The sequence below is a fragment of the Barbus barbus genome, assembly GCF_936440315.1.
Source record: "Barbus barbus genome assembly, chromosome: 32".
In the NCBI taxonomy this organism is placed as follows: domain Eukaryota; kingdom Metazoa; phylum Chordata; class Actinopteri; order Cypriniformes; family Cyprinidae; genus Barbus; species Barbus barbus.
In genome coordinates this window covers 26,748,086-26,775,002 of record NC_136760.1, presented here as the reverse complement: position 1 = coordinate 26,775,002, position 26,917 = coordinate 26,748,086, and the positions used below count along the sequence as shown (strand labels likewise).

The 26,917-nt window shown below is 34.6% G+C and overlaps 3 protein-coding genes across 6 annotated transcripts; 1 reads left to right on the top strand and 2 right to left on the bottom strand.

The window, feature by feature from the left end:
- Window positions 1-4,382: 4,382 nt before the first annotated feature.
- On the bottom strand, window positions 4,383-11,863 carry LOC306852263 (large ribosomal subunit protein mL38-like). Its single transcript, XM_079388976.1, has 9 exons — window positions 11,726-11,863; window positions 10,706-10,891; window positions 10,444-10,575; window positions 9,581-9,783; window positions 9,423-9,495; window positions 6,728-6,773; window positions 6,337-6,495; window positions 5,199-5,335; window positions 4,383-4,971 (listed from the first exon to the last, which is right to left on the bottom strand). The coding sequence occupies exons 1-9, from the start codon at window positions 11,811-11,813 to the stop codon at window positions 4,835-4,837; spliced, it is 1,161 nt and encodes a 386-aa protein (XP_079245102.1). The 5' UTR covers window positions 11,814-11,863; the 3' UTR covers window positions 4,383-4,834.
- A 35-nt stretch (window positions 11,864-11,898) lies between these two features.
- trim65 (tripartite motif containing 65) lies at window positions 11,899-22,218 on the top strand. Of its 2 annotated transcripts, XM_079389692.1 has the most exons (8): window positions 11,899-11,982; window positions 13,142-13,570; window positions 13,884-13,979; window positions 14,669-14,899; window positions 15,229-15,397; window positions 16,493-16,582; window positions 16,664-17,095; window positions 22,123-22,218. In XM_079389692.1, exons 2-8 carry the CDS (start codon window positions 13,154-13,156, stop codon window positions 22,203-22,205), a joined length of 1,518 nt encoding a protein of 505 aa, XP_079245818.1. In that variant the 5' UTR covers window positions 11,899-11,982; window positions 13,142-13,153; the 3' UTR covers window positions 22,206-22,218. The 2 variants fall into 2 exon arrangements, with proteins under 2 accessions (XP_079245818.1, XP_079245817.1); XM_079389691.1 differs by lacking the exon at window positions 22,123-22,218 and having other exon boundaries at window positions 16,664-17,673.
- On the bottom strand, window positions 20,532-26,623 carry wbp2 (WW domain binding protein 2). Of its 3 annotated transcripts, none has more exons than XR_013782657.1 (9): window positions 26,471-26,623; window positions 24,891-24,999; window positions 24,558-24,693; window positions 23,909-24,001; window positions 23,646-23,795; window positions 23,441-23,560; window positions 23,256-23,332; window positions 21,581-22,318; window positions 20,532-21,139 (listed from the first exon to the last, which is right to left on the bottom strand). XR_013782657.1 is itself a non-coding variant. In XM_079389693.1 (8 exons), the coding sequence occupies exons 1-8, from the start codon at window positions 26,527-26,529 to the stop codon at window positions 22,271-22,273; spliced, it is 792 nt and encodes a 263-aa protein (XP_079245819.1). In that variant the 5' UTR covers window positions 26,530-26,623; the 3' UTR covers window positions 20,532-22,270. The 3 variants fall into 3 exon arrangements, 1 of the variants encoding a protein (XP_079245819.1); XR_013782658.1 differs by having other exon boundaries at window positions 20,532-21,015; window positions 21,687-22,318; XM_079389693.1 differs by having other exon boundaries at window positions 20,532-22,318.
- Window positions 26,624-26,917: the final 294 nt, after the last annotated feature.

Genomic DNA, 26,917 nt, shown 5'->3' with positions numbered 1-26,917 from the left:
CATGCTTGTTGCAACAGGTTATGTGGGTTTTGTTAAATATTTGTTTTGGTCATTGGTTAAGAGCAACATTCTTGTTGCTAAAGGCTTTGAGATTTTGCTATCAGTTTGTGTTGAGGGATATTAGCATATGCTTTTGCTTTGGGGGGGGGGGGGTACATTTATCGTGACCTTAATGATTAAGACATGTCATTACATTGTTTAGACCATAAGAAAAAAATTGAAAAATAACATTTTTGAAAAATTATTTTATTCATATTTTTTTCTATGTCCTCTGTAAAATAAAATGGCATGAATAGACATCAAAAAGGCAAAAACAAAGAGATTTTTTTAAATCACCAATCAATTTTTAGGTTGTTTTGTTTCATAATGTCATTTAATATTTTATTCCTTCATCACCGCAATGGACTCCTGGCATATTAAACAGACACATTTCCCACTCACCTCCGTGAAAAAATATACATTTCCCCATCGTGTCTGAAATCTCCTGCATTCACTTTCAATTTTCCTTTTTCGTTGTTGCGCCATGACTTAGCAAAATGTGATGAACAATTTGTTGTTTTTTAGCTAGCCCCTTAATTTGAACATAGGCCTATGTCTGACTAACTGCATTGGCTGCATGTGATATCGACACCCTATGGTTATTTAGTGAATGTCCAGATTCGTATTATTTTTAAAATCGTTCGCAGGCTTTAGTTTGGACACCCCTGATGTAGAGAATGACTTCCAAGTTCCAAATTACTTGCAGTTCTTTGTTATTATTTAATACAGCAATTTCTGTGGGAAAGTTGTTTTATAGCTAAATCCTACACCATTCTCTTGTCAGTGTATTTACTTTTTTGTGTTTGCTTCTACTTAAAAAAAAAAAAAATGTATTACTTGAGTGAAAGTGAAAAAATATCCACATTTAATTATACTGAAGTTGCCTATATTTGACTTTTTCATTTGGCTTTTGGAACTAAGTAAGAGACCGTAGAGATGTTCGTATTTGTCAAACACCACCATTTTCTGATTTTTCTGATGAAACTAGTCTTGTTTATGCAACAACAGTATATGGAGAGCATGACTGTCAAGTTAGATTATAAGTTTAAACTTGCAGTTTCTTGGAAATGAGTGAATATGGATGTTGTTTAGCAGAACCCTAAGTGAAGGGAATGCAGTCTGTTCGGCTTTGACTGCTTTGCTGAATAGGGCTGTTTTGGCCAAAGCAGCCGGCTATTCACATCCAAAGTAAATAGCCATCTAGACTTTTCCCTGTTATTTTTTCGCTACAGCAGGGATGCAGACCTTGTGGCATGGCAGTGGAAATCAGCAAAAGCGATACCTGTTGAAAGTCCTGAATAAGAACAGACTTCTACTGTTTTAACCAATATGAACTGCTGAATAAAAATCCCATGTTTCCGCAACCATTTTTTCAAATGTACCAGTCTCTCCTGTAATTGAATGCATGTGTCTTCAGAGGTGTAAAAAACAAAATCAGAAATGTATTCAGAAATGGTGTATTGGTGCTAACAAAGACAATAAAATACGATAATAAATAATAATAATAAGATGTTGTAAGGTGAGATGGGTAACAGGAGAGAAAGATATTAAATAACAAGCATTAAATAGTTTTAGTTGTTGCAATATATAGTGGGTATGGCCACAGCTCAAAGCAAAACTATCTCATGGTGAAAGGCAGAAAACCCTTCGACATATGATTTTAATTTCTACAAATGTTGCTCACTAAATGTAAACACATATTATTGTGACAGTTCCTGTTTTGTGTGTTACTACAGTTAACAGGGAATCAAATGCAAAGAACAAAGTGTGTTAATTTTCTTGTAACGTATAAATACAGTATATTGTTGACCCACTTTGCCTGAATGTGTTAAGATAAAGTAGGCCAGTAAGATTCAAGATTTAACCGTCAATAATTATACTCAAATTAATTGACTAAATTCACATTATTTTATAGTTAACTTTTATAACGTGTTCTTTAGAAAATATAAATGAGTGTGCAGTCAGGAAAATCAGGTCAGAAAGAAAGAATAGAAAGGAAGGTGATGGCATGAAGTTCAAACAGTGGAGTGAAGAAAGGATATAAAGCTTTAATATGAACACAATTAAAGTTAATTTCAAGTTTTAGAGAACATATGAGAAAACCATTTTATATGTAAGGGATAATGCATATTTTAATACGCAGCGTAGAGGCCTCCACGAAGTGCATTACAAACGTTTAATGCACAGCTAGCCATGCATTAACCTGATTATACCATGTTGCCAGCACTTACAAGTGAAATTAAAATACTGCAAATATATTAATGCATTATTGGATTATTCATATTTTAATATTAATGTTTTTATTATTTTAACATGGCAGTGAAATGTTGATAGAAGTCACGTCTATGTTAATAAATAAAATGTATAAAACATATTTGTATTAATTCTCATTAATTAATAAAAAAATACATTGTTGCATTAATACAAATTGTAGATTTTTAATATTATTTTAATATGGCACTAAAATTAATTCATAAAAATAAAATTAATATTGTAGTTTTTTTCATATTTTAATATTTGATTTTTTATTATTTTAGAGTGGCACTTAATGTCAAGTGAGGGCATTTTTACATTAATTTTAAATCAAATTAACACGGCTATTCAGCTGTAGATATGAAATATAACTATACATCAAGGCCCCTCTCCAGGCAAAATCTCAGTTCTTTATTGATATTTCTCTCATCCTCCAATTTGTATCTGAGCTCACTGCAATGCATTCTGGGATTGTCTTTTATGTGAAGCATATGTGTAATGCTTCCTTAGATTTTGATCCACAGAAGTGGAATAACTTTCACGTTAAGACCTGCATCTGTGATTTATTATAATGCTGCCTGCGTTGAAAGATTTGTTCAAAAACATTCATTCTGCTGCTTTTTCCGCTGGTTCTGTCTTTAAACATCTGTTATGCACATGCATGTTTCTTTGCTGTTACATAATTTTTATGGTTCGGTGGGTGATTATTGCATAACTGAGTGAGTGAGTGATGTGTGGTGTATGGTGTTCCATACTCTGCATTTAACCCAAGTACACACAAAGAGTAGTGGACACACACACCCAGAGCAGTGGGTTCCCTTAATAGAACCCATTGTAAATTTGTCAATTTTATGGGTCTGGCTTCTGGTCTCTATTTTTAGCTGTACAAAACAGCTCATTTTTCTGCTTGACATTGCAAATTGGTGTAATTTGGTGTTCATATATATACACACACACACACATATGGAAATATTTAAGCCATTATTGTTATTATCCCACCTGTGTTCTGCTGGTGGAATATTGCCCTGTACAGAAAACATATGAAAGAAACCTTTGTTCAAGATTTTTATGCCTCAGCACTAACTGGCAATACTGGCATTAAAGGCTGCCAGAATTGAACCCATATGTGTGTGCTGTGGTTGGAAGTCATCCTGTACCAGTCATGTAGAACAAATATTTGCTCCTGATCTCTGTCTCTCTCTCTCTCTTTTTTTTTTTTTTTAAGTCTGAATGAGGTTAATCCAGCCCATAAAGAGGTGGTTAGTTTCTCTTCTTTGCAGCACATCACTTTTCCGCCTGCCTTGAATTCTCCCTCCCTCCCCTTTTCAATCTCACAATTATTATTTCTTTCTTGCAATTCTGAGGAGAAAGTCAGAATCGTGAGATATAAACTCACAATTACAAGAAAAAAGTCTCAATTAGCTTTTTTTATTCCATGACGGGGGAAAAACTGAATTATAAGATATAGAGTCAGAATTCTGCGTTTGTCTTACGATTTATGTTTTTTTCCCCTCATATTGAGAACAAAGTCTGAATTATGAGACAAAAAGTAGAAATTACCTTTTTAAAGATTTTTTTTTTTTTGCAAAAAAAATTGCAAGATGTAAAGTCCAAATTTTGAGGGGGAAAAAACAAAAACAGAATTGCGACACAAAACTCGAAATTGTGAGAAGAGTCAGAATTCTGCGTTTTAATCTTAAAATTCATGGAAGCCTGTTTCCATCACTGAAAAAAATATTTCCGACTTGATATAAACTCGCAATTCTGAGAACATATCAGTCCCCCCCCAAAATTGAACAAGTTTATATCTGTTATAATTCTGAGAGAAAACAGGCAGAAACAGGCTTCCATAGAATTGTGACTTTTTTTTGTTTGTTTGCTTTTTTTTACTTTGTGTTTGTCCGAATTCCAAGAAAAAAAAAATTTGAATTGAGAGATTAGTAATTACGAGTTAAAAAGTTTTAACTCATAAAAATAATACATTTTGAATTTATATCTTACAATTACCTTTTTTTTTTTCCTCAGAAAAAAAGTCTGAAATCTGAGATAAAAAGTCACAATTGCCATTTAATTTTTTTTTTTTTTTTTTTATTATGTGGTGGAAAAATTAATCGCAAGATGTAAAGTCAGAATTCTGGGGGGGGGGGGGGGTATGAACTTGAAATTGCAAGAAAAAAAAAGTTTTGAGTCAAAAGTCTGAATTCTGCAATAAGTCACAACTACCTTTGAATTATTATTATTTTAATCCCATGGTGGAAACAAGCTTCCTTATAAAAGCGAAAGATTTCCTTACACAGATTTTGCAACAGGTTCAAGTTATTCAAATCCACCAAGCTGACCAACAGAAAGCTACTCTTTTTTTTTTTTTTTAACAAACTTATTTGTGAACTGTGCTTCACTATTGACAACAGACCTTTTTTTGCCCACAAAATGTTGCTAACACACCTTTAAAGACAGATCACAACACAGCTGATAACATTTAGTTTATTACAAACAAAAGCCCAGCTGTTTCAGTTGTACAGTGATCATGATACACACGTGTTTAATAAATGCCATAGGTCTTTTCGGCTCCATCCCTGTAGCGGTCCAGGTATCTGAGCGGCTGTCCGTGAGGGTATTTCTTCTGTGGTGGGTGATACACTGGAGGTCTGTCGTACTCAAACACTGGCTCTCTCATATCTGTGGAATACATATAAACACATGAGTAATTGTTTTTTTTCCAGAGCGTTAAGACAGTTCTCATGACTGGTTTGGGACCTGATGTTAATCTAACTGGGTCACAAACCATAAGTGATAAACACTATTTTAAGAAGTGGAACCTAGAACTGTAGTATCTAGATCTACAAGAAAATCTCGTTCATCATACAAGAAGGGAAGTTGTTCTTGCGTGTCTACATGTTACTCACCTAATAGTGTATGAAAGGTGTGAGAGACAGACTGATCCCACTGGCATTGGAAAAATGCAAGACCGGCTGGAGTAATTATATCCTGGTGCTTCCTGTAGAAATCTAATGTTTGGAAAGTCCGTTGCTTCAGACAGTAGCTGTAAATATGACAGAAAGAATACATATTTCTACATTTTATGCTGCATTCGACATGTCCAGGTCAAATTTCACACCCCAAAATTGCAAGAAATAATTAGTTTTTACTTAAAGAAAAATGTTGCTTAATGATTAAGCCTATTTTTAGACTCATCTAATTGTAATATTATCTTAATGACAGTTAGTCACATTTACCCCCGTTTCTCATTACTATAAGACACAAACTATTCTAATTTCTGCAATGCTAACAAAAATATTGATGATTTTTAAATGTATTTTATATAAGTCTTATACTCATCAAGACAGCATTTGTGATCAAAAACAAACAGTAAAAACAGTTATATATACATATTGTGAATTATTGCAAATTAAAATAACTTGTTTCCTATCTGAATATATTGTAACATGTAATTTATTTCTGTGATCAAAGCTGTATTTTCAGCATCATTACTCCAGTCTTCAGTCACATGATCCTTCAGAAATCAGTCTTATATACTGATTTACTGCTTAAGAAACATTTCTGATTATTGATGTTGAAAACAGTGCTATTTAATATTCATGCAGAAACCGTAATATGCTACCATTCAATTTTTTGGGGGGGGCTGTGTGTTTCATAGAAATGAGTGCTTTTATTCAGCAAATTTGAGTTAAAATGATCAAGAGAGACAGTTAACACATTTATTATGTTACAAAAGATTCTATTTGAAATAAATGCAGTTCTTTTAAACTTTCTGCTCGAATAATTCTGAAATTTTTTTTTTTTTTTTAACTTTTCACAAGTAATGTATATAACTTTCTTTTTTTTTTAAATAATAGGGTGAATATTTGATTCTGATTGCAACCAGCCGGTTCTTATCACAAGATAAAGCCCTCAGCTTCACACTGGGCTGTGATGAGCCTGCTGGGATTTATTCTGCGATAACAACCGGCTGGATGTACATTATTACCAACAAATTATCATGTCCTTACTATTACCGTCAAGGCTGTGGCTAAAAATACTGACCATGGGGAGGATCTGAGGTCTGCGCTGAAATCAACCGGATGTTCCTGTTTAAACAGGATGTAGATGTATCTGTGAAAGCCTGTTCCTCTGGCTGGAAATGGACTGATGTAAGGACAGAGCTCTTCTCCTGACGACACAGAACTTCCTGGGATATTCCCACTGTAATGAATTAGAAATTAGAAACTAATATCATCATGTACTTTGTCAAACAATTCTTTTTTTTCAAGCCAGGCTTTTCCAAAGTGAACATGGTGGTTTTTAGCATGTTTTTACTGTATGTGGTTGTTTACAAAGCTCACTTTCCAACTTTTGTTCTTGTTGGAAAGTGAGCTTTGTTGAAAAAAATGATTCATATGTGTAAAGTGATAGAGGATAACAAACATATACTCACACTAGCCAGTGAAGATACTCCTGCTCACCATCCAGCAGATGTTCGTCTGTAAAACAGACACCGTTTACGTCACTGTATTACCATCTTGTGGAGGAACTTCAAATAGCAGTTTAATGCTAACTTGACAATTCTGAAGGCCAAATGACCAAAAAGCATTTACCGTCGTCACAATCCCAAAATCTTGACTTCGATACGATACCGGACTAAAATATCACAATACTACTACTGAACCGATACTACAACAAAACCATAGAACAACAGGAGAAGTCATTGAATAATAGATGATCCAAATGAAGATCATAGTTATCTGATCTATTAAAAGAAGTGTTTAATTCCCCTTCAAAAAAATAAAAAAATAATCACATGCCAGTGTCACACAGGACTATGGTGAGCAACTACCGAGTCTACAGCTATATACAGAGCTTTGCTACATTAGCTAAAAGGATAAAGCCAAATCTTATTTTATTATATAGTCATTTTATTTCACAAATTAACAATTTATATCATAGTCATTTTTGTTATTGTATCTTTGTTATTAATAATAAAAACAAATGCAAGTAACATCCTAAAGGACCAATACAATAAAACAAAGACACAAATGAAATAAATCTGTTTTATTTTTTCTAGACTCTATTTGAATGGTTACATTAAGAAATGTCTAATTAATTGAAATCATGAAACTTTCATGAGGTTAAACTAAATTAAGGTTGAACTAAAATTAAATTTTTAAGGCCCTATGAAATCTGTTTTAATATTCTTCTCAAATTCTGTTTTATTTTTCTGTAAATCTGTCTTTTCCATTCATTTTATGGATTGAATTTCAATTGTTTCATTACATTTTAATAATCAAAAGCATGTCTAATTAATTTTTAAAGGATAATTAGATTTTATAAAGAACTTATTTTTTATAGGCTATTGTTTTTTTTAGAAATACTGTGTTGTGTATTTACAATTTTCTGGTAAATAAATGCTGGTAAATATTCCTTAAATATTGTTTTAATAATATTTGCATTAGTAGTACTATCATTACATTAAGTAATATATTTCTGTCAAGTTAAACCGAAACTTTTATTTTGGCAGGTTGCTGGGAAGACCTTTAAGTTTGTGTGTATATGATATGACTCTAGTTTTCTCAAAAGCAACGGTAAAATGCTCATGAACTGACTCTCGGAGCAGTTCTAGAGATTATCTTCATGTACTCGTATTGAGGCGGCAGAGACTGAAAACACGTGTGTGTGTATCTGTGAGATTCACTAATACAGAGACACACAGAACATGCAGGATTCATATTTACATAGTCTTTTGCAGCTTAATGTTCACAGACACTAGTCCATTGCATTTTGTAAGTGTACTGACCTAGGCTACTTTTAATCTATTCATCTCAGTGTTTTACTCAGGAAATACGGCTCTTATTAAAATGCCTTCTTAAAGTACCGGTACTATTAAAATGCGGTATCGTACCGTTTTTAAAAGCAGGGTATCACGATACTTTTTTAGTACCGGTATATGGTGCAACACTAATTTGAAGAACAAAAAAAAAAAAAAAAAAAAAAAAAAAAAAAAAATTATATATATATATATATATATATATATATATATATATATATATATATATATATATATATATTACGGAAGCGTATTGCAAAAAAAAATCTACTCTGTTTTTCTGAATTAACGAGTTAATTATATATATATATATATTACGGAAGCGTATTGCAAAAAAAAATCTACTCTGTTTTTCTGAATTAACGAGTTAATTATCTCAGAATTACGAGATAATTAAGTCATTAATTCAGAAAAACAGAGCAAAAACTTTTTTTTAATGAAAAATTATCTCGTAATTCTGAGATAATTAACTCGTTAATTCAGAAAAACAGAGTAGATTTTTTTTCTGTAATATATATATATATATATATATATTTTTTTTTTTTAAGTCGTCGTCGTGACGTATTGTCAAGTATGGTGACCCATACTCGAAATTGGTGCTCTGCGTTTAACCCATCCAAGTGCACACACACAGCAGTGAGTAGTGAACAAATGCACACACACACACACACACACACACACACACACACACACACACACCCGGAGCAGTGGGCAGCCATGCTGCAGCGCCCGGGGAGCAGTTGGGGGTTCGGTGCCTTGCTCAAGGGCACCTCAGTCGTGGTATTGAGGGTGGAGAGAGCGCTGGACATTCACTCCCCCCACCTACAATTCCTGCCGGCCCGAGACTCGAACCCGCAACCTTTCGATTACGAGTCCAACTCTCTAACCATTAGGCCACGACTTCCCCACGACTTCCACGACTTCCACGACTTTTATAAGACAATTTAATGTATATAATATTAAATGTAATATTTATGTTTATAAATATAATATTTATGCTACAGTGGTGGCCAAAATGATTAGAACACTAGTGTTTTCAGCAGCTAAAAAATTGTTTTAATTCAGTTATTTCTATATTTTGCTGTAGTGTGTCAGGAGGAAATATCAGTTTACAGAAATAACTGACGTAAAACCATTTTTATAATTATATAATAATTATAATTATAAAAATACATGTAATTTGTCAAAAAAAAATTTATATAATATTAATAAATTAATAAATATATTATTAAAATATTTGGACACACGCTTTCACACAGTCATTGGAATATGTACTACAGATGTCATTAGATTAAATATTTTGCTGTACCTGGGCTGGTTAACAACAGCGTCCAGAGAGAATTTTCTTCCGCTTCAAAATGTACCCGAGGTGCTTCTGCCGCCTGAGGATTTCACACAAACAGCACAAATCAAAGCCTGTTTTCTTGATTTTAACAGAAACAGTCGTTACATGTTTTGAGTTCTCACCTGACTCGGTGTTAAGTGATTCCCATAATGCACTGCTGCGCTGCTGTCCTCTCCGTATGCCACACGCAGCATGACCCGCGGCACAAAATAGGCCATGGGAAAGAGGTCCTTGTAGATCCCGTAGTGTTCGGCGAGCCTCTTGATGTGGTACGGTCCGTTTGTCTGCTCCCACTGTGTCTTTACTCTGTCGAGGGGAATGCGGACTGAAAGCAAGAAAATAAACAAACGTTACATTAAATTACCTATTGATGCCTGATGATTGATAGTATGATGCACTAAACCTACAAGTTTATATATTCACACTTTGCATGAAGTGACATTTTTTCATTAATGCAAAAAATTACATTTGTAATGTACTATTTAAATATACACCAGGATAGCATTTATTTATTTAACTTAAAAAAGCAAAGAGAATTTGGTTGGAAAATGTGCTTAAAATATCAACAATGCAAAACTTTTTTTTTTTTAAATCAGTCTCTAATGATTTTTCATTTAATTCTATGAAACCTGCCCCTTTGATAACATTGAGCCACTGGATTTGCTGCATGATTAGACATTCAACATCAATTATAAACGGTTGTTGATTTTAGCTCAAGATTTACACTAGATAATAAATAAGAATAAAAAATGCAGTCGCATAGCATTTTTCATGCAGCTCAAAGTGCAAAATAAAATAGAAGCATAAAACAAACACTATTATTTCACACAATATCAATAATAATTCATACTAATAAGCAATTTTATATTATACCCTTAAACTCTACAGTAACTGTGTGAAGGTGTTGAATCATAATTCATCATTCTGCTTTTGATCATGCTCTGCTTCCTCTTCAGAGATCACGATGGTTCACTGATGCACTTACATGTTCGTAGTCGATTGTCTCTTTCTATCTCTGGGTTCTTTTTGTTCTCCAGCATCACCTTCTTCCTCTCCTTCACCTCTGTCTTCCTGGAGGGACGCTGATACGGGAGCCCGATGTTGACCGGCTCAACGGCTGCCCACAAAAACAATCAACGCTCACTGACCCACACTGATATTGTAGCTCTTGTGAATGTCACTTGAAGGACTATGTCAGCTATAGATGAGTGTGTATTCATAGCTGTGGTCCATCAGCGATGACTTACCTTCTTTCTTCTCCTCCTCTCTGTATTTCCTATAGGTCTTCCACCAAACATCCTTCCGGTCGGCCTCCTCTGCCGCTCTCACATAACGAGTGTAACTGCGATATTTCTCCAGAGAGTCCAGTGCAGTCCAATCAGCGTCTTCATTGGGCATCGGACCCTGAGGAGGAGACCAGTGACCAAGAACAGCTACAAGAGAGTCAACAAGAGGATTTATTATTAGTATAACAACATTAATAATATAAAAATGTTACAATCATGCAATTTTAAAATTATGATAATGTTTAACAAATAATTATAAAACAACATTATAATAAAATGTTGCAATATAAAATAATAATTAAAACTAAAACAACAGTAATAAATATTATATTTATTAATGGTATTGTATTTATTATCAATATAATAATAAAAATAAAATATGAATAATACAATGTTGCTTTAATATAAAATAAAATGAGCAAAACTAATTATATAATAATATAATTTTATATAGTCGTATATATTTAATATAATAATAAAACATTATAAAGATGTAGTAGTATAAATGTAGTATTAATAATAATTGCTTTATTATAAATTAATAACAATTAACAAACATAATTATACTGTTGTAATAACAATAAATTAAAATAATATTAAATATTGCTTTAATATTAATATAATAATAATAAAACAATATTTATAATGCTGTAACTATCAAAATAAATATTATAATGCTTTAATATAAATGTAATATTGATAATAAACAATGATAATGAACCTTCATTTAAAGCACGTCTAAAACAAGCAGCTACTAAACGTGCTTCAGACACGAAAAACAGAATCCTGTCCACGAAAGGACAGAATCAAATTATCTTTTTATTGATCATAATAACTAGAATAAGTAGACAGATAAATGCATGAAGTACACATAAAGGTCATTCTCACACACACGCGCGCAACACACACACGCACAGCAGCGGCTCTACTGATTATTAACTCATTATCCGCAGATTCACACAAATATCAGGCTCCGCTCACCGGTGACCCGAAGACCCCTCGCGTGATGCTTCAGCCCCGCGTCCACCGCCGACCGCAGCAGAACACACGCCGCGCCGCGCAGCGCCATGATGAACCGCTCCGACGCGATGAGACGTCAATTCACAAAACGCGTGACGTAAGGTGCGTGTACGTCATCGCGTCTGTGCGTCCTTACGTATGGAAGGCGACGAGATTCGCCTGCGAGAAATCCAGAGGATTCGGGATTATTTCTACACATCTGATGAGTAAATATTACTGTGAGTTTCACACAAAAGGAGTTAGTCGATTAGTAATGTTCTGCTTTAATTTTAAAACTAGATGTTGTTTAGTGGTGATGTAAGGTCAGGTGGAGTTTGTTTATTTATGTCTCGATGAATTCACCGAAGAATTGCTAATGACTATAATTCATCAGACAAATGATTTAATTCGGTTTATAGATTATATATCGTTATACTTCAACATGAACACTTACTTGATGCTGAAATCTATCTGTCTATCTATCTATCTGTATACACGTCTATCTATCTATCTATCTATCTATCTATCTATCTATCTATCTATCTATCTATCTATCTATCTATCTATCTATCTATCTATCTATCTATCGTTTGATCATCCATCTATCTATCTATCGTTTGATCATCTATCTATCTATCTATCTATCTATCTATCTATCTATCTATCTATCTATCTATCTATCTATCTATCTATCTATCTATCTATCTATCTGTATACACGTCTATCTATCTATCTGTATACACGTCTATCTATCTATCTATCTATCTATCTATCTATCTATCTATCTATCTATCTATCTATCTATCTGTATACACGTCTATCTATCTATCTATCTATCTATCTATCTATCTATCTATCTATCTATCTATCTATCTATCTATCTATCTATCTATCTGTATACACGTCTATCTATCTATCTGTATACACGTCTATCTATCTATCTATCTATCTATCTATCTATCTATCTATCTATCTATCTATCTATCTATCTATCTATCTATCTGTATACACGTCTATCTATCTATCTATCTATCTATCTATCTATCTATCTATCTATCTATCTATCTATCTATCTATCTGTATACACGTCTATCTATCTATCTATCTATCTATCTATCTATCTATCTATCTATCTATCTATCTATCTATCTATCTATCTGTATACACGTCTATCTATCTATCTATCTATCTATCTATCTATCTATCTATCTATCTATCTATCGTTTGATCATCTATCTATCTATCTATCTATCTATCTATCTATCTATCTATCTATCTATCTATCTATCTATCTATCTATCGCATGTGTCTATTTATGACAACATGCCCCAATAGAGGGTTTCTGCTGTCATTAACAATGACATTAACGCTGTTGCTTCATTTATTTTGTACTTTCAGGTTTCCAGATTGATGATGGATGATCATGTGCAGTGCATGATCTGCTTGGATCTATTTCAGGTGCCTGTGACAATCCCATGCGGTCACACCTTCTGCAAGGTCTGCATCTCCAAATTCTGGGATGGCAAAGACAACGACTTCTACTGTCCTATTTGTAATAAAGCCTTTGACACAAGGCCTGAGCTGAATCGCAACGTGTCTCTGTCGATGATAACGGAGATCAGCACACACAGTCCAGTTAAGACAGATGTGAGCGCAGGAGCCTCCGTCCACACGGATCCGGAGCCAGAGCAGATCTGTGAGCGGCACCAGAAGCCTCTGGTCATCTACTGCAGGAACGACAGCATGTGTGTTTGCTATGAGTGCTCTGTCAACCAGTGCAAGGGCCATGATAAAATTTTGGTGGTAGAAGAACGGAAGAATAGAGAGGTAATATCGTATTGACATACAAATACTGTATAGTTTAAATAGTATATCATTATTAATGTCAAAATGTTTTGCATTACAGTAATGAGAATTTGAGGTGAAAATAATGCTCAATTTTTACTAGTAATTTCCAGTAATGGCAATAATGTCACAATGCTATATTTTCTTTATGCAAAATATTATTATTGTTTCTTTCTTTAATTATATGTTGAGATATTTTGTGAGGTTCAACCTGTATATGTCTTAGCTGACTTTTTAAAGAATTTGTAGGAAATTTATTTAATTTTTTTTTTAAATATAAAATATTTCTGTGCAGGCAGAATTGAAGAAAAAGAGTGCAGAATTCAAAAAACACCAGGAAACCACAGAGAGAAACCGCCTGGAGCTCATGGAGAACACGGAGAAAGCAAAGGCAAGATATCTGCCATCATTACCCTATTCATTAGGGACTTTATCAAAACATGAATATAGTGACTCTTTACGATAAGGCTCCATTTGTTACAATAAGTAAAATACATTAGTAAATGTGAACTGAAAAAAAAACTTTATTAGATTTCATGTTTAATTTATTGTTATTATTTAATGTATTAGAATGTATTAATGTGAATGTTCATTATTAAAATTAAACATTATATCTGTTAATAATATTTAATGGACCTGACATGAACTAACATGAAATCGATTTATAACTTTTTTGAAATGCGTTTTTCTGGATTTTTGTTGTTGTTGTTATTCTGTCTCTCACTGTTAAAATAAACCTACCATTAAAATTATAGACTGATCATTTCTTTGTCAGTGGGCAAACGTACAAAATCAGCAGGGGTTCAAATAATCCCCCCCCCCCACTGTATGTATAATATAATATAATATGTATTGGCACTTTTTTTTTTTTAGAGAAAATACCCACAAATCTACACAAACTGAATCATACATTAATACACCTCCTGGCCTCAATCACAAAATCTTAAGTATTTGCTTATTCAATCCAGACGGTGACTTGTTTTTGGCCAGGCAGTGTATATTAGGGAATGGTCTTGAAGGATGCATATTAAAAGTATCACTGCTCATGGTATGTGCGTTGTTCTCCCTCTGCTCTATCAGGTATCACTACAGCAGACATCTCAGTGGGTAAACACCAAGTTCTCACAGCTGATAAAGGTGCTGACAGAGAAACAGGAAGTGACGGAGCTTTTTCTGGAGCAGCAGCAGGAAGTGACACTGTTGCAGGCTCAGGAGAGGTTGGCTGTTCTGGAAGAGAGAGCAGCGCAGCTCACAGCTCTTCAGGAGGAGATCAGCAGCCTGTGTGCCCTCCCTCCCTGCCAGCTCATCAAGGTCTCGTTTTTATTTGTATTTTATATTGTTTTATTTTTTATTTCATTTAATGCTATTTATTTATTCATTTATTTTGAGAAATGTGCATCACAAACTAAAAAAAAAAGTTAAGTTTCTTTTTAAATAAATTATTTTAATATCAACTAAAGTTATTATATAGAAAAAATGCTTGTTTTTAACTTTTCTTTTGATGATACTAAGGTTGTTTTGCAATTATTTTTACAATTATATTATAATAATTATATTAATTTTTATATGACTGTTAATGTTGTCATAGATGTGAATAGGTGAAATATTTGTCTAATGTCTGTCTTTCTGTGCTGATGCAGGACTCCAGGTTCATAGAGGTCCCACAATTCAGTGACGTTCCTGTGGATGTGCATGTTAGCGTACAGGAGAAGCTGACGCCCGTCACAGACGTCCTGTCCCGCGTGTCTAAGCTGGTGTGTGAGGATCTGGAGAAAGCCGTACAGGTGTCTGCAGCACAGGATAAAGAGGGTGAGGAACATTTACAGTCTGTTCACTGACTGTCTGATGCTAAATGCACACAAATATGGCTTTCTGAAACCACCAGTTTCAGTCTGATTAGCTGCTACTTTGTAATTCCCATGAGTCAGGGCACAGGCATTTATCTTATCAGTCAGCCGGTAAACAAAGACGGGTTTGCAAGGTGCTGAGTTGATATAAAATGAGTGTTTTAGGTAAAATCATTTACTAGATTTTGACAAATTTAGTCAGATTTTGAGTGCTTATTTTTTTAACAGACATAAGCTGTACACACATTTTACACTTTTTGGGGGGGTTTCTGTGCAACTATTACTTCAATATTATTCCACATTAGTTTATACATTTTTGTAATTTTGTAATAGTAAAAATCATAATAAAAACCATTCCAATCTAGGATGGGGCAATGTCAGCCAAAAATGTAAGCTTTTGGTCGACAACAGTATATATCACAATAAATCCACTGTTTAATGAAAGATTCTGGTCCTTATGACAATTTTCAAAAGTAATAGTATGGTAGACCTATCACAAATTTGATGAACTTAGATGTATTTGATTATATAAACTGTCATTAATGTTGCAATAAAACTATAAATAATAGTTTAATTGTGTTTAAAACAAAGTTTTAAGATTTTAAATCAGATTTTATGATTTTATCTATTTTTGTCTAAAAAATAGTTTTATTCATATCTGTTCAGCAAATTTCTGACATAAGCATTGGTTTGCTTTTTTGGACAATAACAATATCAGCATATACTGTATATGCATATATTGAAAAAGCTATGATGAAAAACTGAAAAAATAATGGTCCTTATTGTGATAATTTTCAAAGTAAATTTTAATAAACGTGTTTATATATAAAAGATTAATTAATTATTTAATTATCAATATTTACTTTATTTATTTGAATATAAATTAAAGTGTAATATATTAAATGTATTTATATTTTATTTTATATAACCAGTCATAATCATTGCAGTGAAACAGTTTTATAAATAATTATTTCAAATACTCTTTATCTTTTTTTTTTTTGTTAAATACTGTTTTATCTATGTCTGTTCAGGATTGTTTTTTCTGTCTTTCTCGTAGACTCTCCTCAAGATAAGAGGCCAATTCTGGCTGTTGTTCCCAGTCCTGCAACACCATCATATCCAGCCGAGAGGGAGGGACTGAACGCATGTATGCTCATATCATATCATCACATGATAGTACATTTCTTTATTATTCGCAGTCTCATATGTAATTGTTTTCTTCATCCAGACCGCTGCAACCTGACCTTTGACCCTCGCACTGCCAACGCTCACTTACGGCTCTCCCAGAGCAACAGGAGGGCAGAGCACCTGATCTCCGGGCCCCGTCCCGTCCCGACCGACGAGTCCCGCTTCGACCACACCTGGCAGGTGTTGTGTTTCCAGAGCTTCACTCACGGCCAGCACTACTGGGAGCTGGAGGTGTCCAAACCGTGGGCCTACGTGGGTGTGACGTACCCAAACATCCCGCGCAAGGAGAAGGGCAAGCGCTGCATGGTGGGGATGAACGAGCTTTCGTGGAGCCTGCAGCTGGACGAGCGGCAGCTGAGTGCATGGCACGCCGGATGCAAGGAGTCTGTCGCCGGTCAGCTGCAGATGAACGCACAGCCGCTGCGCATCGGGATGCTCCTGGACTACGAGGCCGGGACGCTGACGTACTACGGTGAGGGACAGGTGCGGCTGCACGCCTTCCACTGCGCCTTTACACAAGCGTTGCTCCCGGCCTGCTGGATTGGGGAAGGCGTCACCATTACGCTCTGTGAACCACGAGCATGAGCATATTTGATCCCAGGGAAATAGATGCATCCCTACCGTAGCTGAACCTTAGATGTGTGGCCTTCCTTCGCCATCATTTACTCCTGGTGTTTCTGAGCAGTGGTGAGATTTGATGAGCTCAGGATTCAGTCTGGGATGGTTCGGGTTGATCTGTGGAGAATTGCATAAGGGCCGAAATAGGCCTTTACTTCACAAGTACATGAATGCAGATGCTCATATATGTGACCCTGGAGCACAAAACCAGTCATAAGGGTCAATTTTGTGAATTTGAGATTTAGAATATATAAGCTTTCCATTGATGTATGATTTGTTAGGATAGGACAATATTTGGTCGAGACACAACTATTTGAAAATCTAGAATCTGAGGATGCACAAACTCTAAATATTGAGAAAATCGCCTTTAAAGTTGTCCAAATGAAGTTCTTAGCAATGCATATTACTAATCAAAAATTACATTTTGATATATTTACTGTAGGAAATTTACCAAATATCTTAATGGAAAATGATTTAATATCCTAATGATTTTTGGCATAAAAGGAAAATCGATAATTTTGACTCGTACTATGTATTGTTGGCTATTGCTACAAATATACCTGTGCTACTCATGACTGGCTTTGTGCTCCAGGGTCACATATATATATATATATATATATATATATATATATATATATATATATATATATGAGTGTTTTAAAATAATGTTTTAAAAGAAGTCTCTTATGATCAAAAATCTGAAATATTGTGACAATTTAAAAATAAATTATATATATATAAATTATATTCTAGGGTGACCTCCCGCAAACATTCTAATATTGAATATAATTTTTGCGCATCAGGGAGCCGCTATTAATATGCGGGGCACTGAAACTGCTTTCAAATGCACAATCGCTTTTTACTTTCGCTTTCGAGATTCGCGATGGCACAAACTGTTTATACTATGGAGCAGCAGTACTTACCACACATTTTACAAGATTAGATGCTTGTCAGTGGTGCTCAGGATCTGTAAATCATACGCCATCATCCTCAGTCATCTCTCCTTACTCTGTTTAAGTGGTAAGTGAAATCGTATGTACTGTAATGTAACAGGCTACCGCTAACAACAAGCTAACCATGTCCCTTTAGTGGCTCGCGTTATTTTGTTAGAACGCGTTATTTGCTTTCCGTGCCTTTCTGAATACAGACACCAACCCATCCCTGCACTTCACATCCCCTGCACGGCCTGGAACATAACATTTATTTCCATGATCTGCCATTTTCGCTGTTGTTCTCGCTTGTTTCTTCACAATACCTGCAGAACTTCTGATGGCTGGCCTAGAACATGGGCGGGTTTATGCAAATGTTGGGGGCGTAACTATTAGTGATCCTGACTGTTGCGTCACAGTCGGTGTTATGTTCTGATTCGCCTGTTTTTCAGTGGTCGTTTTTTATTCACGAGATTTACATAAGAAGGAGCAAACAATGGTGTTTGAGGCTCACGGTATTTCATTTCCATGAACAGAACTGTTATTATTCAACTATGCCAAGGTAAAGACAGTTTTCCCTTCTATGGCACCTTTAAGTTTTATGAAGGACAGCCACTGGTAGGAAGCCTTTTAGCTATGTTTATGATCAATCTGCATAACGGTGACTGTAAAATATGTATTTTAGTTTTGATATTTGGGATATGGTCATTGCGCTACTTTGGGGGTTACTTTAACCCCCATCAAATCTGCATATTAGAATGATTTCTCAAGGATCATGTAATACTGAAGACTGGAGTAATGATGCTTAAAATTCAACTTTTGTCATAGAAATAAATTACATTTTAATACATAGTTATTTTAAATTGTAATAATATTACTGCTTTTATTGCATTTTTGATCAAATAAATGCAGCCTTGGTCAGCATAAGAGACTTCTTCAATTATAATCATTCCAAAACATCTGTGTTTGTGTACTTCGTAAAGTGTGTTTCTGGCCTAAATCTTTGCCATTCTTACTTGTGGCCAAATTATGGCAGGTTACATGAACTTTTATGATGTTTTGTTTATGATAAGTTTGCATTTAGAGCCAGTTGTGCACTTTGTTTTTATGTTGTGTTCGAGAGATCAGTTATTTTTTGCTGTATCCACTCCTAGTATATGATTCCCATTTGTAGTTTTTAAATATTCATAATCAGATCTGTTCGCCTGCAGTTTCGAAGAACAAACATGTATTTTGTGTTCATTTCCGTCTTGTTTTTCTGTGTAACATTATCGTAACAGTGAATTGTATTTGTACATATTTCTACTGTATCAGTTTCTAGTAGTATTTTGATTATTTTTACAGAATTTAACTACATCACGGAGGATTATGTCCATCAAATTGATCTTTTAACACTTCAGATATTGACATCTGTGAATATGAGATTACATTTTGTACTGTAATACTCTAATCTAGTCATTGGCTTTGTTCAGAATAGCATCATAATTTGCATACTTCACGTTTTGTACAATAGGCCTGCAAATTTGGTCCAATCAGACTAGTCAAAAAGGAGATACTAAACACAATCAAAGCTTATATTGCTCCCAGTTCATTTTTTAAGTGTAATGATGAGCATGTTGCATTGTGGGATGTAGTGGGGGGGGGGGGGGTTTCAGTGTGCTCTATTGCATAGTGCACTTTATGGCAGCCGTTTCTTAATAAAAAAATAAAGGTAGTTGTGAATTTTTATCTCACAATTCTTACTTTTTTTACTCACAATTCTGTTTGTTTCTCATAATTCAAAAGAAAAGTCAGAATTGTAAGATTAAAAACTCACAACTGCAAGAAATAAAGTCTGGATTGTGAGATAAAATTACATTTTTTTAATTTTTTTTTATTCCGTGGTACGGCCTTTCATAGAATTTATTGCACACTGTGCACAGTATAAGTAATGCATACTGCAGATGTATTATTAGTATGCCATTCTGAACATCGCCTTTCTATAAAGAGCCATTGAAAGTTTGAACACTGTGTGCGTTATATCTGAATATGGGATCATAATTATATGAAATCCTTCCTTTTATAGCGTACTTGAGTTCTGAGCTCAGTTCTTAGAGCTGACTTTATGCACTAACTACTAAAAGGTGGAATTGTCCTTAATATTGGAAGATTGTTTGAATAATTAGAAAAAGTTTAATTTGCACAAGCCATCAGGGCTGGAAGAGTAAAGGGAAACCTGGAAAAGCACATCCTTTGGGAATATTAACATTATTTTGAATCTCCTGAGAGATTTTTTCCAATGAATGTGAACTCATCTTGATATTTGTCTGCTTTTGAAACCCTGGTCATCATATATGTGAATCATCACAAGATGTCCATAAATGAAATGCATCGTTCCACTTGTACAGGTTTACTTTAATAAAATACACATTAAATAACACAATACAGTCATGACCATGCATAAATTAAATGTATAATTAAATAAATTAGGGGAAAAAAAACTAGAAGGTGCATGTAGGGTTAAAGTGCATCTTTAGTCTAACTGCTGCATGCTACAGAGAGGCCAAGACTAGTACACACTGCTGCAGAACACATCTGAAACGAGCTTCATCAGATATACATCATGTAGTGTTTGTGAAGGTGATTTTAGACGATGCTCAGTTGTTTTGATTACTTGGTTTTTGCTCCGGCAATGAAAATGATTGCAAAAGAAGCCAAAGTGGAATCAACCACTACATGTTGCAGAGCAACAGCAAACTAACAGCCCGTCCAATCAGAATCAAGAACCAGAACTGTTGTATAAAATAGACTTGTAGCATGTAAAGCTTTTAGTTAGAGGAATAGTTCACCTAAACATGAAAAATTGCTGAAAATTTACTCCATCAAAGATGTAGATGTTTCTTCCTCAGAACAGATTTGGAGAAATGTAGCATTACCTCCAATGGATCCTCTGCAGTGAATGGGTGCCGTCAGAATGAGAGTCCAAACAGCTGATAAAAACATCACAATAATCCACACCACTCCAGTCCATCAATTAACGCCTTAACAAATATATCTTAAAGACGTTTTTAACTTCAAAACGTTGCTTCACGCTTAAATCCCGCAAGTCCTCTATTCAAAATATTGCTTTCTAGAGTGAAAAAGTCAGCTAGTTTGAATCAGGAGAGAAATATGTACAGATCAAGCACTGTTTACAAGCCAAAACAGCTGTTTATGGATTTTGATGTGGGGGGTAACAGGGGAAGGACTTTTTCACTGGAGGAAGTGATGGACTCATACAGATGGATTTGTTTCTTACAAACACGCAGATTTCACTTCACGAGATGTTAACTGATGGACTGGAGTGGGGTGGATTATTGAGATGTTTTTATCAGCTGGTTGGACTCTCATTCTGACGGCACCCATTCACTGCAGAGCACCCATTGGTGAGCAAGTGATGTAATGCAACAGTTCTCCAAATCTGATGAAGAAACAAACTCATCTACTTTTTTGATGGCCTGAGGCTTGGTAAATCTTCAGCAATTTTTCATTTTCCGCTATTTCTTTAAGTGATGCATTTGACGGAATGTGCAGTAAAGGGCGTTTGCGTTTGTTTTGCAGCAGCTAAGCATCCGGAAGTCTTTTCTTTTCAAAGACAGATTTAAGCGAGTGTTGAGTAACAGGTGAGTGGCAACAACCAACGATCTTCCATCTAATAGCGTTGGATGCAGCAGTCGAGAAAGAACAACGACCGAAAGAGCAGTTAATGTGAACGCCCCAGTGTTTTTGGGCCTTAACTCTTGTGCAATTAGCAAAATACTTCAAACCTCGTTCAATCGATCTATATAAAATCACTCATAAATGTCTCCTAAATATACTATTTTCAAATTTAGAAAAGCTCAATCATTTACTGTCGGTTAGAAAGCTAACAGTCGGTCCCTCTCATTCACCAGCTGTGAATTCATTAAAGTCTCTCTCTCTTCCCTCTATATAGGCCATGTCATGTTAATGCAGAGCACTGCGCCCCCTTCTGGAGCCCTCACGGGGAGTCTGCGCAGCGGGGCGTTTAACTGGTGATGGTGAGGGGATGAGATGAAGGGAATGGAGAGAGAGGAGAGGACGTGCGCTCGCTGTGGACACGTCTACTGGTTCTTCTTGTCTTCAGGTGGGGAGTAGGGTGGAGGCTTGTCCTTCAAAATAAAAACAAAACAATTTTCTCAAATTATTACTCAAACTGGTATTTTTTGGTATCTGCTTTAGATGCAGCTCAAGACTCTGGACTTGACTAAGAGGCTGGACAGGTTGTATATGGACTTTAACACGTATGAATTTGGTTAACAGGTTGGACCTGGTTATATATGGACGTAGTTCAGAGAATAGACATGGTGGACAGGTTGAACTCGGTTGTAAATGGATGATGTTAACAGGATATACTTGGTTAAAAGTGAGGACCTGGTTATATATGGACTTTAACATTTAACCTGGTTACATAAAAAACGTTGTTATAAATTAATTTGCGTACAGTTTTAACCTGGTTTTATTTAGACATTGTTAACACAGAATAATGTGGTTAACAAGTTAGACCTATATATGAACTTTTAACATGTTTACTTTGGTTATATATTAACTTAGTTATATATAAACAGTATTAACAGCTTGGACCTGACTGATATACTTGTTAATATATGAACTTTTTCGCATTTAATTTGGCTACATATTGACTATTGACAGGTTGAAAGTTATATATAAACTTTAACATGTTTAACTTGGTTACATATTACAACTTTATTATTTTTGAACTTATATATAGACTTGGTAAAGAGGTTGAACCTAGTTATGTAGACTTTAACATTTAACTTGCTCACACAAGAACTTTGTTATACTGTAAATTAACTTGGTTAACAAGTTGTACCTGGTTGTATATGGAGTTTAACTTGGTTACACATGGACATTGTTAGCAGGATATACTAGGTTAACAAGTTTGACCTGGTGGTTATATATAGACTAACACATTTAACATGGTTATATAAGAACTTTGTTATTAATTTATTTGGTTAACAGGTTGGACCTGGTTATGTATGGACTTTATTAAAAAGTAGAACGTGGTTAACAGGTTGGTTAACTCACCTCGGGCAGGTAGACCCGTGTCGGAGCAAAAGTAGATGCACTTGAACTGGCTGCAGCTTCAGCTGCTTTTGCTTCGGCTAGGACAACAAATACAGTCAGTTTATATAAAAAGTAGTCTGTCAGAGTTAACCAGTAAAACCGTGACTTGAAGTATAAACTCAAAGGAGTCCAGTTGTGGCTCATACCTGCAGGGGTTCTGGGCAGGTCTGGGTCCGGAGCAGCGTGGTTCATCGGAGCTGTATACGGTGGAGGAGGCATGTAGGCTGCTGGTCCATCAAAGCCAGGAGGGTTGGGGTAAATTCCACCTAGAGGACACAATTAACAGTGTCTGAATACAAGTTGAAATGTCAGTACTTAGTTTGCTCAGCACTGTTTAGCAGTGAACCTGACCTGGAGGAGGAGGTCCAGGGTAGGCGTATCCAGGCGGAGGAGGTGCGGCCGAATACATGCCGTTAGCAGGTGGAGGAGGAGGGTAAGCGAATGCACCGTTTGCCATGTAAGGACAGCCGTAATTTACAGTCACCGGTTGCCCTCTGGATGCTGAAATAAATGAGAGAGACTGAAGGAAATGCTTCCACATCAAATCTGATGCTAAAACATTTATTTTTAAAACAAATAATATTGCTTTTAAAACTGATTGAGCACAAACGTACCCTGTGCCGCCACCTGTAGCATGCACTGTCCAAACTCAATCGCTCCTCCGGCAGCAAAAATCAACTTGAAGGTTGCAGAACCTTCCCAGCCACCTGGAGCAGTGATGGAAACATGCTTTAGTATATGCTTTTATGCTCACATTGCACAGAGGTGGACTTACTTCCAAGGACCAGATCATTCAAATGAAGATCCTGATTCAGATCTGAGTACTTTTATTTAAAGTCTAACATGTTAGCATATAATACAAAATCAAACACCATTAATATTGTGTTTTAACATGAATGCATAATATTATTATGTTATATTATATATAGTATGTATTATTATATTAATTCGTTGAATAATAGACATTACAAAAAGTGTCTTTATACATCAATATACATAGTCAAAATAATGAAAATTATTATTGAGTCTGCTCTCTAAAAAACTGTTTCATGTGGTTCAGGGCCAGTGTTATTTTTGTTTACTAATTAATATATTTAGAAAAAAAATCTAAACATCTATTTTTTCTAATATTTATATTTTAATTCACAATAACGATTTCAACAACAGCGGATAGGGCAGTGGTTTTGGCCTGTGATTTGGTTTATTCCCTCATTGCTCTCTCTCCTCGCAGCTGCAGTGTTAAATTTAGGTTCGGTGTTTTACCTCCAGGCTCGGCGCTGATCGTGCCCTTGATGTAGTTGGCACCAAGTACTGGCTGTTTGACCTCACAGCCCTTCATAAGATAAAACGGCATCATGAAAGACTGCAGAGGGTCCTTCCCTTTAGTCAAGAAGATCACCTAAAGATTAAACCACATATGAACATATATACAAACCACTGAACAAGACCAATCAGGAGACAGACAAGGCCAAGACTGTATAAAAAATGTGTTTAAAGATCAAGCACTACATTTATTATGTAACTGTTTCCTTGCTCTGTCCTTATCATCATTATAAAATAAGATGATTATCTAACCCCTTCTCTTGTATTACGTACCCTGTAAGGTGTCAGGTAGATGCTTCCCTTCTTGCTTTTTCTGAAGGCTTCTGGCAATCGTTCTGTGTCACTGAACACCAGCTCCACATTCTCATATGACATCAAGAGACTGTAGGAAAACAGATTTGCTTTATTACAGTTCTGTGCCAACACATAATGAACAACACTAGCTGTGCCATCGCTGATAAGGAACCAAGACTTTTGTTTATAGCTTTAAAGAATACCAATATCAAAGAAAGCTGTAGTTCTCAGAGCATTTTCTATTATAATGTAATATTATAACCCTGTCCCTAACCCTAACAATAACAAAATATTAATAATATTTTAATTATTAAACTATTAATGATTATTTATAATAATATAAAATTGTAAGAAATAAAATATTTTGTAATTTTTTTACATTTTTATTATAAGTTGTAGTTATATTTCTCTATAATGTTACAATAATTCATTATATATAAATTAAGGAATTTAAAAAACTAAATATAACAATGATAATAATAACCGAAAATATTATATTAAACATTACATCAATAATAATAATTATTATTGTAATATAAGATTTATAATAGTAGTAATTATATAAATAATAATTATTATTGTAATTATAAGATTTATAATTATAGTAGTAATAAAATATTAATGATTATAAAAAGTCTATATAATAATAATATAAAAACACAATAAAAATAAATGAAATACTAATGTATATATATATAAATAAAAGACTATTATTGTGTGAATAATATAGCCTAGTAAATGTACTCCAAGATTTATTTTAGTGTTAATGAAGATAATGCAACGTAGAATAGATGCAAAAAAGTTAAGTAAATAAAAACACAGTATCAGATGGTATCAAATCTATTTGTGTACTTATATGATTATTGGTAATTATTGATGATTGTTTGGTTTGTTGATATGTTAGATATAATCAGTCTCAGTCTTTATCAGTTGTGTAATAAGATCGCAGCTATTGTGAAACTTTAAGAGCCTTCTTCTTAAGAGCATGTCATTTCTTTTAACAGAAGCGTAAGAAGATTATTGCTGCTGATCTACAGCCATTCACAGCATCCTACTACGGCGAGGGCTGAGCTCATTAATATTACCACATGCGTCCAGCTGATTGGCTGAAAGACAACTTGGAGGTTCGTCAGTCAGGAATATTAATAAGGCCACGTGACTGAACGCTGCAGGAAGGTTTCCAAGAAACTTGACTAAATTAATATTCATAAAGCACACTTCGCCATAGTAGCATTCTGAACCATGTTTTTATAATATAACAACTTATGTGACTGAATATGGGCTGCATTTATAGTGTGTGTAAACATAATGCTGCTTAATATAAACACATACACGGCAGACAGTCTGAATAATATGGGTGTGATCTAACCTAACGGGTCGCGCGATGACACTGTAAACTGTACTATTCTTATTATGTGAACAGAAAAACACATAACACACAATAATTAACTCAATATGGACGTTTTGGACAAATCCGTGAAGACGGTATAGCAGCTTTATATAATAATAAAACACAATAACGCCGATATTAATCAAAGAGTCTGATTCCGCGACATTACCTTTCGCTGTTGTTGATGATAACACCTCCACATTCAGAATGATTGTTGTTGAGGGCCATGGTTGATTTCTGTCTGTTATTGTGTTAAATTGACGCTCGACATTCTACAGAGCCACCTGCACTTCCGCCATAGGCCACGCCCCCCGATGACGTCAACTAGCTATTTCCCGAACCTTCTCAAATAAATATTTATCTGATTAAAGGGGAATCATCTTAATCTCATTATATTTTATTTTTCTAAGACAGATAGATAAATTCTTTAAAAAATAATTTGCATAAATGATAATAATCAATAATAATGTATTCCGGTCCTCAAAGACAACTTTTCACACACACACACACACACAAATCACTCTTGAAATGGCCAAAAATAAAAACTAAAAGGGGGAAGGTTACATTAAAAGCCAATATTTTAACATTGAATTTTGAGTTCTATTTTTATTCTGAA

Coding starts and splice junctions, on each gene's coding strand:
- LOC306852263 (XM_079388976.1), bottom strand. CDS start 11,813: ATGGCGCTGCGCGGCGCGGCGTGTGTTCTGCTGCGGTCGGCGGTGGAC. Junction 9,496..9,580: donor ATCACTTAACACCGAGTCAG/GTGAGAACTCAA, acceptor TGAAATCCTCAG/GCGGCAGAAGCACCTCGGGT. Junction 5,336..6,336: donor GACCTCAGATCCTCCCCATG/GTCAGTATTTTT, acceptor TCATATTTACAG/CTACTGTCTGAAGCAACGGA.
- trim65 (XM_079389691.1), top strand. CDS start 13,154: ATGATGGATGATCATGTGCAGTGCATGATCTGCTTGGATCTATTTCAG. Junction 15,398..16,492: donor TGCAGCACAGGATAAAGAGG/GTGAGGAACATT, acceptor TCTTTCTCGTAG/ACTCTCCTCAAGATAAGAGG. Junction 16,583..16,663: donor GAGGGAGGGACTGAACGCAT/GTATGCTCATAT, acceptor TTCTTCATCCAG/ACCGCTGCAACCTGACCTTT.
- wbp2 (XM_079389693.1), bottom strand. CDS start 26,529: ATGGCCCTCAACAACAATCATTCTGAATGTGGAGGTGTTATCATCAAC. Junction 24,002..24,557: donor GATCAGCGCCGAGCCTGGAG/GTAAAACACCGA, acceptor TCACTGCTCCAG/GTGGCTGGGAAGGTTCTGCA. Junction 23,333..23,440: donor CCTGCCCAGAACCCCTGCAG/GTATGAGCCACA, acceptor TTGTTGTCCTAG/CCGAAGCAAAAGCAGCTGAA.